Source organism: Dermochelys coriacea, chromosome 13 (genome assembly GCF_009764565.3).
Source record: "Dermochelys coriacea isolate rDerCor1 chromosome 13, rDerCor1.pri.v4, whole genome shotgun sequence".
In the NCBI taxonomy this organism is placed as follows: Eukaryota; Metazoa; Chordata; order Testudines; family Dermochelyidae; genus Dermochelys; species Dermochelys coriacea.
Genome location: NC_050080.1, coordinates 21,667,709 through 21,682,227, shown reverse-complemented (window position 1 = coordinate 21,682,227; position 14,519 = coordinate 21,667,709). Strand labels below are relative to the sequence as shown.

At 40.3% G+C, this 14,519-nt stretch overlaps 1 protein-coding gene across 2 annotated transcripts in view; it reads left to right on the top strand.

Moving 5' to 3' along the window:
* The window catches only part of TOP1 (DNA topoisomerase I), an 80,014-nt gene that overhangs the window by 23,764 nt on the left and 41,731 nt on the right, over positions 1 to 14,519 (top strand). For both annotated transcript variants that reach the window (XM_038369806.2, XM_043495674.1), the window contains exon 3: positions 3,326 to 3,428. In XM_038369806.2, the coding sequence (XP_038225734.1) occupies positions 3,326 to 3,428 (103 nt within the window). The remainder of the gene's footprint in view (positions 1 to 3,325; positions 3,429 to 14,519) is intronic.

Below are 14,519 nucleotides of genomic sequence, written 5' to 3'. Positions count from 1 at the left end.
AGTAGGGGGTTTTTTGTTTTTGTTTTTGTTTTTTTGAAGCGGTACAATGACTGTTACAAAAGGCTTCACTGCCACAATTACTTGAGCTATAACATGTACGTGGTGAAAGTTTTCAGTCTAACCTCCAAGGATCCTTTTAGCACCTGAACCAAAACCGCTTGCTTCAAGTCATTCTTAGACTAATGCTAATTCATAGTGTACCAGCCTTCTCTACCCCTCCCAGCCAATGAATGAGGCAGGGGAACCAACAACCCCAAACACCATTGTGAATCAAGGAGAATTCCTTACTCCAAGGGATCTGAAGGGAAGATGGATTTATCAAGTCTGTCGAGTTGGGCAATTTTTATACAAGCTATTTTGGAAAATATCTTTTTCCTCTGCTGGTAGGTGCCGGAATTAAAGGGACTGGAGTCTAAAACCAGCCTGTCCACAGAAGAGGTGATAGTTGTTTACGCTTCCTTTAACTGTCCCGGTGCTGATTAGGGTTGGGAAATCACATCTAGGAACCAGTGGAATTCAATTTCCATGGCCTCTCTGCCTACACTGGTTTCAGTGATATGCATACCTGAACTGGAATGAGATGACTGAACTCATTTCAGGCAAGCCAACAAATAGCCATTAGTAATGACTCGCAGCTACAGTTCACCCATATATAGATTGACTTTTATGACCTACAAACAAAATAATTTCTTATCCTGCTACTTCAGAATAATCCAGTATCCCACCCTCTAGCTTTTTTTTTTTTTTTTTTAACATGAGTGAGTTTGAGAGACTTGATTTTATTTTGTCTTTTGATGGAATTTATACATCAGTGAAATATTCTTTTTGAAGAAGATTATTTTGGGAGCAGTCCCCATCCTAATCTAATTGCTTGTAAAGATCAGTGCAGATACATCAATTCTGACACTCAAGATGGTATTCACTAAGAGTCAAGGCTACTCTGTGCGTCTGTCCTCTTCATCCTGTACCTCCAATGTTTGTACACTCCATCCTGGCCCTGCTCCACTTCTGTAGGCAGGTACCTCTCTGTCTCTGAGTGAGTTTGCCTAAAGTTCTCTTGCCCCTTTTTTCCCTTAATCTCTACGAAACAGACAGCCGCCTGGTCCCCGCTCACTTCCATCTGGTCTCTGTCACATGGCAATATTCCAGCCTTCCCACTAAAGCACCCTCCCACAACCTCTTAGTATCAGGAAGTGACAGAAGTGGGAGGGACGTGAAGGTTCAGAGGCAGAATTAGTCCCACTGTCCAGAGACACCACTGTTGTGCCTGAAAATCAGCCAGTCCTCTCTTCACATCCATCTGCAGACTAGCTCCTCTAGGAAGGAGCTTGGGAGCTGCTACTTTCTTTGAGGAGCATTTCTTTGATTTCCTGATAACCTGGGTAGAAGTAGTGGATGGTGTTATCTTTTTCAATAAAACTTTGTAACAAAATCCCGTCTTTTCCAATATATGTGTTTTGTGGTAGTTGCTTCCCATGATAGGTCACAGAGTTAATTCTAAATTACACAGAGTGAGTTCCTGTCTAAGCTTGACTCAGGTGTTTACTGGTTGTGGCCCTGCCAATAATTCCAACAGGAGCTGGCCAATAATAAATGTCAGTTTTAAATGGAAAGCAAATGCACTTGGTTGGAAGGGAGTCCTGGTGTGAAGATGGAGAACAGTGCCGTCCCCCCTTTCCTCCCCAGTCAAAAAAATAATCTTGCCGCTCCTGCGGTGAAATTGACAAGACAGTCAACAGCCTATATAAGTAAAGCAATATCTACACAAACACTGCTTCGCCCTAACTACATTGACATAAGCCCTACGCCTCTCATGAAGGTAGAGTTGTTATGTTGGGGTACTAGGGCACTTACATCTGCGGGAACAAGGCTGTAGTGTAGACCCAGGAAAAGTTAGGGGGATAATTAGATCGATGTAAGCTGCCTAACTGTGTAGCGTAGACCAGGCCTAGGTTCTATGCAACAGATTTTCTATCTGATTATGAAAAAGTCACTAAATTTGTTGTGCTTCAGTGTCCCCATCTTTAAATTGGTTATAATAGCTGCTTTACAGGGGAGTTGTGAGATTAATACATTTGTGAAGACTTCTGAGATCCTGGGACACAAGGCACTATGGAAATGCTGCTATCAGAAATCAAATGGAGTTGCTAAACATGTTATAGGTTTGCCGTTTATTCCATCTATTCCGAATCAAAATTGGCACAACATTCTAATTGATAAATAGATGTCCTGAAGAGAGCTACTTAACATGTTAGTGGCATTAAGAAGAGTGCACCTAGAATGAGGGGGAGGGAGGGATTTCTTGTGGATGCATTGCATATGTGTTTACTATAAACAATATATCATGCAGTTCAACCTGTGAAGCAATCACTGAAGAAACTATCAAAAATTAGGTGGCTCTCTACTTCAAGTCAACAAAATTGTACTTGAAACCTTGGCTACTTTTAAAATCTCCTCTTTGAGACAATGGGATCTCTTACTGAAGGTAGGCTTTAAAAAACAAACAAAAAAACACCCAAACCCTGTTTTACCCCTATTTTTCCTGTGTTGGGCCATCTATTTGTTTTGGTATTTTTAGAGGACTTTGTTTTAATAGTAGTGCACAGTACCACAAGCACTGGTGGGATTGGGAGAAGGCACTTTTAAAAATAAAATTATTAAACCGTTGTTGTATTTGTCTGAACTTCAGCCTCCTGCTGTTTGGACTAGGCTTGATCTACATAACTGGGCTTCCACCTGGGACCTACTATGTGCATATCATGAAATGCTGTCAGAGGCATCTTACTTGTCTAGTCTGTTCTTGAAGGCAGTTGCATGTTTTTGTGCTGTTGTGGGCTCTAAAAGAAGAGCTGTTTACTGCTGCAGAAAACTGAGAGCAGGTTCACAGCCTTCCATTGTGGGCTGCTTTTGCCTTGTTCTATGCCAGTCAACCCACTCACCATGTGGATAAGAGTAGTATACTGCAGTTCCTTAAAGGTCTCTTCTCTAGTATTAAATGCTGCTGGAGGCAGTGTGGCCTAATTGTTAGATCCAGGAGGCCAGACTTAATTGTGATTTAATGTTTGTAAAGCATTTCAAAATTGTTGGAACAAAAGTTCTATGTAAGCGCAACTGCTGCTATCTTGAGTTAATTTGTCCCAACACAAGGATGTGTCAAATTAGTACAGTAAGACCTTTCAAAGCTGAGATTTTGTTCCTATATTGTATTGTGAAGGATACTTTAACAGCAAAATAAATACAAAGCTGCATGAGGGAGCTGATGACTTGACACACAGTTCACTACTCCCAATTTTATTTCTTAATTCCTTTCCTCTTCTGCTTACAGATTCTCACAAACACAAAGATAAACACAAAGACCGAGAACACCGGCACAAAGAGCACAAGAAAGACAAGGAAAAAGACCGGGAAAAGTCTAAGCACAGCAATAGGTGAGGAAAATCAATTGACAGGTCACTGTTGCCAAAACCTTTGCTCACCCAAAGTCAAGGCTTCATAAGAAGAGTTAATGTGGAGATTAATATGCACAGTATTGCTATTTTTAAGTGTTTAAAAGAATGCTCACATATAAGTGCATGTATTCTTATTATTCTTATTCTATTAATTCACATAATCTTAAAAATGGAGATCTGTGTTAATGTAGATTGGTGTAATAAAAAATCAGTTGAGGAAGTGACTACTAACTGCCAAACTGTGCAAACTTTAGCTCAGTACTGTTGATACTTTTTGGTTTTTTTTGTGGTACTGTGTGTGTGTTCATTAACAAAAACATTACATTATACATCTTAAAATTTTAGAAATGGCAGATATTTTTGTGCGTTGTGGCCAAGTTCATATTGCTAACTTACTACTTGATGTTCTTGTGATTATTTTTATTTACGTTTATTTACTTTTTTTATAGTAAATATCTTACTACTTCATGTTCTGCTCATTGCTCACATATTGGCACTGCATCAGTCTGTAGCTTCTCAACTTACTACTTAACATAGTTTCTTTTTGTGCATTCTTGGCTCTACATTTTCAAATGTTTTTCACCTAAATTTAAAACTATCTTTTTTGCAAAGTTAACAAAGCACATGCCCTTCAATTACATCCTAATGTGTTTTCCATATTTTAAGTTTGAAAGTTCACTTTTATGTTTTGAGCTTCCTTCTCTTGGGGGGGAAAAAGTGATTTAAGATTTTTTTAAGTGGGGAAAATCTTTCACCAATTCTAATTCTCAAACAGCTCATAACTATTGGTTTGTTTTGTTATATATATATATATATATATATATATTAAATAACATTTGGGCAGCTTGAAGTTGAGCAAGTGGAATGGATAGGTTATAACGGAGATACTGAAAGTGATTACTAGTAGAGATTGCTTCTTGGTCCTCTTATGGTCAAGAAAAAAATTAAGCTCACACTGGGTCAGATTGATAGCTTTACTCACATTATATAGTACCTTACTCCACATGTGCTTCCACTGAAGTCAGTGGGACGGCTCATGATATATAGACGGTCTCTTGTGACTACAGGCATCACAGTCTGGCCCATTATGTCTAAAGCCTTCAGCACTCCTGCCTATGTAACTTGCTTGTCCTGAGGGCAATACTTCAAAGCTCTTGTGTCCAAAAAAAAAAAAAAAAAAAAAAATCAGTGAGTTCTTTAGCAGGTACACATGCTGTACTTGCAGCCTATGGTTTTGAAAAGCCCGGCACATCTATGTGTGTACAACAAATTCTTGCTAGTTTTGGTGAATGGTTACCTAATATTGTTGACCTGCCTCTCCTATGTACAAGTGGTCTGTGAGGCACCTAACTTCCCTTTTGCAGTTCACTTCTCCAGTTTGTGCACACAAGTTGCAGGTGCATGTGCTAATGTGCATTTTCAGTCTTTTCAAAATTTGTCCCTGAAGGTGAATATATTTGGGCTATTGTATCAGTCAGTCGTAACTGCAGGTTCATATTCATGGGATAATAACATTACACTCATATTAAGAACACTTCAGGACTTTTTGTTGAGGAGCAGTGAAAAAACACCACACTCTACCCCTGTCCACACTCAGTCATGCGCGACATAGCAGCTACTCGCTCTATCAAATAAAATTATTTTTAAAGCAGACATGACTGACTTGTGGAAACAACTGACTTTTATTATGCAAACTTTTCCTTCCCAAATTTTCTTGTTAGTATTCACCAGTACAATTCCATAATATATACACTGCCTATATAAAACCTTGATTAAATAATAATCCCTGATCTATAAAGTGTGCTCAAAATATGGGGCAGCAGTTTTAGAAAAAGGGGCACAGACAGATAGTGGTGAGGAAAACTATATTGGAAGATTCATGGAAATATTAGTGTGCTCTTAAAAAGATTTAAAAGAAGAGGGGGCATGGTGGATGAGAAGTGAGGAGACTTCCAATGGAGACATAACAGAACACATGAAACTAAGTGTGGGAGGAGGAGAAACAGTAGAAAGGTCAGAGGACTGGGGGGAGATTGAGAAGCAAGATGATGAGTAGAGAGAAACCAGTGCAAAGATGTAGAGCTTCTTGGGTGAAGATGAGAAATTTGAATCTGAAGGGATGAAAGTCGGCTAGGGAAGGGGATTCAAGGAAGATGACAACAGGTTCAGAGCAGTGAGAGCAGAACATATAAAAATTCCTGAAGAAGTTGCAGCTTTTTCCTGGAAACAAAAAATTCTTTCGTATTAGAATTGTCCTCAATTTACCTCAAACTATGGTTATTTAAACAATGTTGACACTCTTGGTGATTTCTTTAAGTTTGATTTGGTGACTGGATGTGGACTGGCTGGGACTTATTTTAAGTACCTTTCATTTTCCCTCTTACTATTACTGTTTTGAATATATCTGGTGCAACAGGTAGGTTTTGAAAATATTATTTTTAGGATTAACAGTCTGTTCAGAGACTGAAACAGGGGGGAGGGGGGACTTATTCCCAGAAACTCATGAAGAAATGCTGTCTTGCAAAATGGCCACCACTTCTCATTTTTCAACATGGGAGTGAAGCCAGGCTGCCCTTAGGGAAGATGGTAATCCTTGTGTTATCAGGATGTGGAAAAGAGCTGGTGAATGGTCCATTTTGGCCAAGGGAAGCCCATGACTTCAGTCCCATTGAGCACCATGGGAGATAGAACTCTGAAGTAGTACATATGTGTCTGCCTGTGCTGAAGGAGAATCTTTACCTATGAAGTATAACTGCAAAAAATAGCTATTAGTATTTTTAAAAAAAATCGATTTTAGCTAATGCATGCGATTTCAGTGAGTGTTAAGTATATGGGGAGTTTGAAGAGTGTGTTGCTCTATTATTAAGATCATTAGGGACCAGAAAAGGTCTGACGCCTGGTGCTAAAATTAAAAATGGTCCTTTAAGAAATTTAACTCAGACTAACAGAATTGCTTATAAATTCTCAGAAAATCCTTTCTGTACTTGGCTAAGTGCTGTAATCTTGTGGAGGACGTATGTATTTTGTATTATGTATTTTTCATATATAAGAAGTGCAATACTTTCTTTCAGTGCAAAACTTAAGTCAGCCTTAACTATGGAGTTGCCTTTAGCACCTCCATAATGTGTCATGCATAACACATTAATAGATGTTCCTTTTTCGTAAGGGAGATGATGAGGGTAGGCAGGGGGCCACAAACTAATCTCCCTACTCCAAAAGGAACAATTTATAATTGAATGTGTGCAATTAGGAACAATTCCCGGTTGTAGAGGAAGCAGACCTATGCTCTCCATGTCTGTCTGTCTAATAATTTGGCAGCTCTATCATCTCTCTCTTAAACAAGGTTGTTTTATAAACTTCTGTCGAGGGCAAAAACATTCCCATGCATAAAAATAATTTCTGTCTTTTCTTTGTGTGAGTGGGAGGTCGGAGCATGGTTCTGAGCTGCCAAGTGATAAGTGCTTTAAAATACCTAAAATAGATAATCATGATCTCATGTGGTAGAAGAGTGCTGGCCTCGTATGCACAACCCTTTAATTTCACTTTCTGGTTTCATCCTCTCCCACTTACTAGATGACAGTTTTATATCCTAACCACTCAAGTACAGATGTAGTAAACTGGGGGAAAATAGCACTGTTGTACATTTCAGGGAGTTTTATTTATTTCTTTGCCCTGTTTAAAAATAAATAAATACAGCAAAGCCTACTTAAGCAAATTCTGTATCAAAGAATAGATCTACATCAATGTATTGAGTAATACTCAGAAGTCTTTTTGTAAATAAATACCAGGTAAAGGAATAATGAACACATTAAATATAGACTACTTTGCCTGGAAAGGCAAAATGCAGTAAATTAATCTGTGATACATTGAAACCAGGTATTTCAAGGATCATTTGTCAAACGAAAAGACTTGGTAAAATAATGGGCCTTTTTGAATCAGAGCCTTTAACAGAGATCAGTGGTTTTTTTAATCTTGAAGTAACAAGAGATTCTTTCTTCCGTGTGTCTTGGGTTTTGTGCATGGAATGCCTTCGGTAAATAGAAGTCAGCAAAAAACTGGTACTGTGGTGTATGGAGTGAAGAGACTCCCCGCCCCCACATCGGCAGTACTGATCCATATTGTCAGCATGACAAGTGTCTGAGCTTCAGAAAAATTCTCCTCCAGCTTGCATGTTCACTGCGTTTACAAAACGTCTCTTGTTCTGCGTTTGAACAAACGTTGAGGGTGTAGGAGGGATTATAGACCCAATTCTCAATGGTGATTTATTGATTTTATTTTGCCAAAAACAAGAATTGGGATGGGGAGAGGAGCTACTTGTCTCTCATACACAGGTAAATTCAGATAATGGAAAATTCTGGGATTTCTCCCGTTTTCTTTACCATATTTCATGTGTTGTCTCCCAAGCTATTTATCTAAATGGCAGCGGGAAGGAGAAGAGGGAGGAAATCTGGTTGGTCATCTGTAGATGTAGAGAAAAAGGTCATTTGAAAATTTCCTTGTGCTTGCTGGGGGTGGAGGCGGAGACGGAAAAGGGTTGGCTCCCTCCCTGTGTCCACAGTTGACCTTGGGCTGCTATCTGGTGGAAAAACTGTCTTCTAGTAGTAAAATTGTTACGTTCCAGTAGTGCCTAATATATGCATGCTCTGCCTGGTCCCAGTCCCAAAGAATTTACACACTCATGAGGTTTCATTTTCATCTGTCTCCAACTGATGATTACAGCTCTGGCCTTCTGTTTTATTCCCAAAATACTGTGTTCACTAAGGACCTGCTCCATTGTCTGTGGAAGTTCAGCTGGCATGGGATTGGTTTCTCCTGAACTGGTAGCTCAGCTGTACAGTTTGGGCCCACACAGGTTTTTGCACCCACTTCCTCTCTGTGGTGGTGCATCTCTAACACTGAGAATACAAAACTGCAGGCCAGCTGAAAACTTGGCCTTTGCTAGTACAGTATTTGTTGGTCTGAATGTAATCACAGCTTTCTAACAGCATTGCAGTAAGTCAGGCAGTGTAACTTCTGTACTATCCCTGTTGGTTTAAGATGTCGATAAATTAAGAGTTGCCGATTACTTAAGCTTCAGTTGGATTCTAACAGATATCAGTTGTCACACCGAAGTGCTGTTTGCAACTAGTTCTGATGCTTAATACTAGAAAATACACAGCCGTGGTACTACAAGCTAATTACAGCTGAGAAAATTAGAGGGGAAATAGAGATGCTTTAGATAAAGCATCTTTCCCTGCTTGTGATCTGAAGCTGGGATAGAAAAGGCATTGGAAGGGGAGGAAGAGGATTGTTAATGTACATAAATGGCACCTGGAGAATGCAGTGTTAAAGTACTCAAAGCTGTTGTGGTTTGAAGAAGGAAGCTGTGTATGTGCACATCTGCCATCCTTTGGAAACAATTTCCACTTCTGGCTTTCCATCTGATCACAGTATAAGCAACTGCTGCCAGATGCACATTCTACGCTCCCTCCCCCAATTTTTTTTTTTAAAAAAAGCCCTCCATTACATTTTTCCTCTAGGCAGCTCAACTAGGGAATACTGCTAGAGTTTTCAAGAAGACAGATTTCTTTTGTTGCACTTAACATTTCCATCATTCATCCCCTGTCTCCCCCAAACCCTCTGAGATATTGTATTATACAAACCTTCTAAAAGGAGAGACAGGAAACCAAGTTGGTGGTATGCTGTGGGGCACTGGCTGATGTGTGCCTATTACATGAGGTGTTAAATTAATTTCTCTTGTTTTCTCCAAGATATCTGACACATTCCTGCTGCATTCCAAGTGGTGTTGCAGCAAGACTACTGTTTTAACAGGCCTATTCTTTAACCAGCATTTATCTGGTCTAAGCACAAATGTCGTACCTTTTTTAGGGTGACCTTTTTTACTGAAATAATTACACCCATACAACCTTGTAGTGTGGTGCATATATGGGTGTATAAATATGCTTAGACAGTACAATGTATTCTTGAAAAGGAAGGTGGGGGTTAGCTGTAGTGGTATAAGGCCTTATACTTGGTATTGATCCTCTTCAATGGGTTTCGCAGTCTGACTTTTGGGTTTTAATCTGGCTAGCTCTGCAGGGAAGGATGCAACTGAGGTAACAAAAGGAAGGATACAGAGGGCTGTAAGGAAATAGGTTACATGTCATAATCCTATGGCTGCATCACATCATGTCTTTCTGTAAAGAGGGAAACAAGTAGTGTGTAAAGTCTGAAATGGACAGAAAAGGATTCTCTGATCTTCAAAATGTGACACATCCACCCTAATCGTAGCTTTAGGCATCCTTGTGAGTAGCGTCCCGATGGAAGGCTGAGACCTATTTTGAAGGTTAAGATGGTGCCTTGGAAGAGATACCATGTTGCCCTCTTCTGTTATAGTTTCCAAACTGTGAAATGTTTCCCCTGGAGGCTTCCCTAGATATCCTAGCCCAGGGGTTCTCAAATTTCATTGAACCGTGATCTTGTTCTGACAGAATTACTACATGACCCTGGGTAGGGGGTGAGGGGCCAGAGCCCAAGCCCCACCTCTCTGGGTGGGGGTGGAGCTTGTGCTTCAGATTCAGCCCTGGGTCCCAACAAGTCTAATGCTGACCCTAGTGACCCCATTAAAATGGGGTCTCAATCCACAGTTTGAGAACTGCTATCCTAGCCTGATAAACCCATGTGCCAGGCCAATGTCATTCTGTTCTCTGGCTGAAATGGGTACATTCGGGGAAACTGTTACTCTTGCCAGGATTATTGGCTGAAGTCTATAACACCAACATGTTCCCAAGCGACATGCATCAGCACTGACATAAATCAGGCTCTTGCAGGTAAGCAGGATGGCATGAGCCTGCTTTTGCTATTCAGTGCGTCAGATTTCAGACCCATTTGTCTGTCTGTAAAATCAGAGCTGTGTTTTGGTGCCCAGAGAATGTTTAGGTGTGGCAAACAATCTGTTTATGAATGGGAGAAAGAAATACATTTTTCTTCTTAACTCAGAGCAAGTAGCAGATGAATTTTGTGTTTTGGGGAAGCTTCTGTTAGCCTTATAATGGGAGGAAAGGTGGTGGTGGTGGGAATTTCAGAATTCACTACCTATATCACTGTTACTTAGAAATGGGTTTTGCAGGCTAACACTCAAGAGGCTTAGGATCTTTGAGCCTTCCCTCTCCATGCTGCTTCACGCTCTGAAGAGCAATGAGAGGCAACTGTTAAAGGTGTTGGAAGGCAAGAAGTAAGTTGCCTTGCCAAAAAGCAAAGGGAGGAAGGGGGTAGTCTTAGCGTAAAGATCCAGGACTGAAGGTCAGAAGCTGAGACACCTATTTCTGGCTCCACCGGTGATGTTTCAAAGGTACTAAGGTCAGAAGGGACCATTATGATCATCTAGTCCAACTTCCTGCGCAACGCAGGCCACAGAATTTTACCCACACACTCTTGCGAAAAACCTCTCACCTATGTCTGAGCTATTGAAGTTCTCAAATCATGGTTTAAAGACTTCAAGGGCAGAGAATCCTCCAGCAAGTGACCTGTGCCCCATGCTACAGAGGAAGGCGAAAAACCTCCAGGGCCTCTTCCAATCTGCTCTGGAAGAAAATTCCTTCCCGACCCCAAATATGGCGATCAGCTAAATCCTGAGCATATGGGCAAGATTCACCAGCCAGATACTACAGAAAATTCGTTCCTGGGTAACTCAGATCCCACCCTATCTAACATCCCATCACAGGCCATTAGGCCTATTTACCATGAATATTTAAAGATCAGTGAATTACCAAAGTCATGTTATCCCATCTTACTATCTCCTCCATAAACTTATCGAGTTTAATCTTAAAGCCAGATCGATCTTTTGCCCCCCACTGCTTCCCTTGGAAGGCTATTTCAAAACTTCACTCCTCTGATGGTTAGAAACCTTCGTCTAATTTCAAGTCTAAACTTCCTGGTGGCCAGTTTATACCCATTTGTTCTTGTGTCCACATTGGTGCTGAGCTGAAATAATTCCTCTCCCTCTCCTGTATTTATCCCTCTGATATATTTATAGAGAGCAATCATATCTCCCCCTCAACCTTCTTTTAGTTAGGCTAAACAAGCCAAGCTCCTTGAGTCTCCTTTCATAAGACAAGTTTTCCATTCCTTGGATCATCCTAGTAGCCCTTCTCTGTACCTGTTCCAGTTTGAATTCATCCTTCTTAAACATGGGAGACCAGAACTGCACACAGTATTCCAGGTGAGGTCTCACCAGTCCCTTGTATAACGGTACTAAAACCACCTTATCTCTACTGGAAATACCTCTCCTGATGCATCCCAACACTGCATTAGCTTTTTTCACAGCCATATCACATTGGCAGCTCATAGTCATCCTATGATCAACCAATACTCCAAGGTCCTTCTCCTCCTCTGTTACTTCTAATTGATGTCTCCAGCTTATAACTAAAATTCTTATTAATCCCTAAATGCATAACCTTACACTTCTCAAAATTAAATTTCATCCTATTACTATTACTCCAGTTTACAAGGTCATCCAGATCCTCCTGTATGATATCCCGGTCCTTCTCTAAATTGGCAATACCTCCCAGTTTTGTATCATTCACAAACTTTATTACCACACTACCACTTTTTGTGCGGAGGTCAGTAATAAAAAGATTGGTCCCAAAACCGATCCTTGACGAACTCCACTGGTAACCTCTCTCCAGCCTGATAGTTCATCTTTCAGTAGGACCCGTTGTAGTCTCTCCTTTAACCAATTCCTTATCCACCTTTCAATGTTCATATTGATCCCCATCTTTTCCAATTTAACTAATAATTCCCCATGTGGCACAGTATCAGACGCCTTACTGAAATCTAGGTAAATTAGATCCACTGTGTTTTCTTTGTCTAAAAAATCTGTTACTTTCTCAAAAGAGATCAGGTTGGTTTGGCACTATCTACCTTCTGTAAAATCATGTTGTATTTGGTCCCATTTACCATTGACTTCAATGTCCTTAACTATTTTTTCCAAGACCTTGCATACTACAGATGTCAAACTAACAGGCCTGTAGTTACCCAGATCACTTTTTTTCCCTTTCTTAAAAATAGGAACTATGTTAGCAATTCTCCAATCATACGGTACAACCCCTGAGTTTACAGATTCATTAAAAATTCTTGCTAATGAACTTGCAGTTTCGGGTGCCAGTTCATTTAATATTCTTGGATGAAGATTATCTGGGCCCCCCGATTTAGTCCCATTAAGCTGTTTCAGTTTCGCTTCTACCTCAGATATGGTAATATCTACCTCCATATCCTCATTTACAATTGTCATGCTACCCTTATCCCTAAGATCCTCTTTAGCCTTGTTAAAGACTGAGGCAAAGTATTTGTTTAGATATTGGGCCATGCCTAGATTATCCTTGACCTCCATTCAATCCTCAGTGTTTAGCGGTCCCACTTCTTCTTTCTTTGTTTTCTTCTTATTTATATGGCTGTAGAATCTTTTACTATTGGTTTTAATTCCCTTTGCAAGGTCCAACTCTCCTTGACTTCTAGCCTGTCTCACTTTATCCCTACATGTTCTGACCTCAATAAGGTAGCTTTCCTTGCTGATCCCTCCCATCTTCCACTCCCTTCTTGCTTTCTGCTTTTTCTTAATCACCTCTCTGAGATGCTTGCTCATCCAGCTTGGTCTACAACTCCTGCCTATGAATTTTTTCCCCTTTCTTGGGATGCTCAAGGCTTCTGATAGCTTCTGCAGCTTTGATTTAAAGTAATCCCAGGTGCCTCTGTCTTTAGATCCATAAGTTCTTCAGTCCAATCCACTTCCCTAACTAATTTCCTTAATGTTGTATTTGGCAATGAGCAAGTCACTCAAACCAACATTTTCAAGAGTTGCAACTGATTTATTTTGGGGTACCTCAATTTTTGGTTTCCCAGCTGCAGACTTTGGGCACAACAGAAGTGGAAGCCATAAGTGTCTAGCGCTTCTGAAAATGAGGCCTACAGGTATGGAGTCTCGAATTTGGCACCCAGAAGTAGTGTGATACTCTCGAAAATATTGACATTTAATTTCTGATCCTTTGTCTCTTGTGAAATAGGGAAAACACCATTTCCCTATCTCACGGAACTAAATTCATTGTTGTTTAAAGTGCATTGAGATTCATAGATGCAAACTGCTGTAAAAGCTGTTGTAGTATTTGGATGAATTTAGTAAGCCATGCAGTTGCAGGTGGGATTTTAAAAACAAACACATAGAAGAATGCGGGGTGACTAGAATCTGATGGTCAGAAAATAGAACAATGTAGACTTTCAGACATAAGTCTAGGTTTAAGCCCTACTGTGGGAGGTAAATAGCTATATTACCTTTCTCACCTGACTGGCACCTCCACATACATCTGTCTTCTAAACCCACAAGGCACCTGTTGCAATAGTTTTCTGCTGCTCTACCTGGGCTGTTCTTTAATCATCCCTCTCTTGTACTTTTATAATTATGAAATTTAAGCTTACGAACAATGTGAGAATCATCAGCTTGTCGTCTTTTTCATTTTCCCTCTAGGATACTGAAGCTGGGAAATGTATCTGAGGTAACAACACAAGTGTAGCAGTAGCAGGCATCCAGCTGACTTTTCAAATTCAGTTTGGGGTTCTGTGTGCACTGCTGTCATGATCACATAGCGTATACAATGTAATCTGCAGTTTGTGGATTTAAATCTGTGCTAACAGGCAATCCTTGGTATGGCATATCTGTTTATGGCACTCTAGAAATGCTTAATCTCCTTCAGTGGGTAGGCACTCTTGTACGCTGTTCCACTAGTTTAATCTTGTCACTAGAGAGTTAAATGGAAACTGACTTCTATCTGGAGACTTCACAGTGAGATGCTTGTATGGAATTAGTGAGATGGCCACCTCCTGCTAGTGTAATATAAGCTTTTCATTCTTACTGTTTTGAACCAGCAAAGGGAGAGGCTGTCCTAATGCAGTGGCAATTTCCCAGTGCTCTGCACTGTACTGTGTGCAGTAGATTCAAAATCCATTTAGATGTTGCTTGGTGTAAAGTGAATGCCCTCAGAACTGGGATCTTCCTCCTTAACTGCTTGGATTTGGAGATGGAGAGATGCATATTACAAT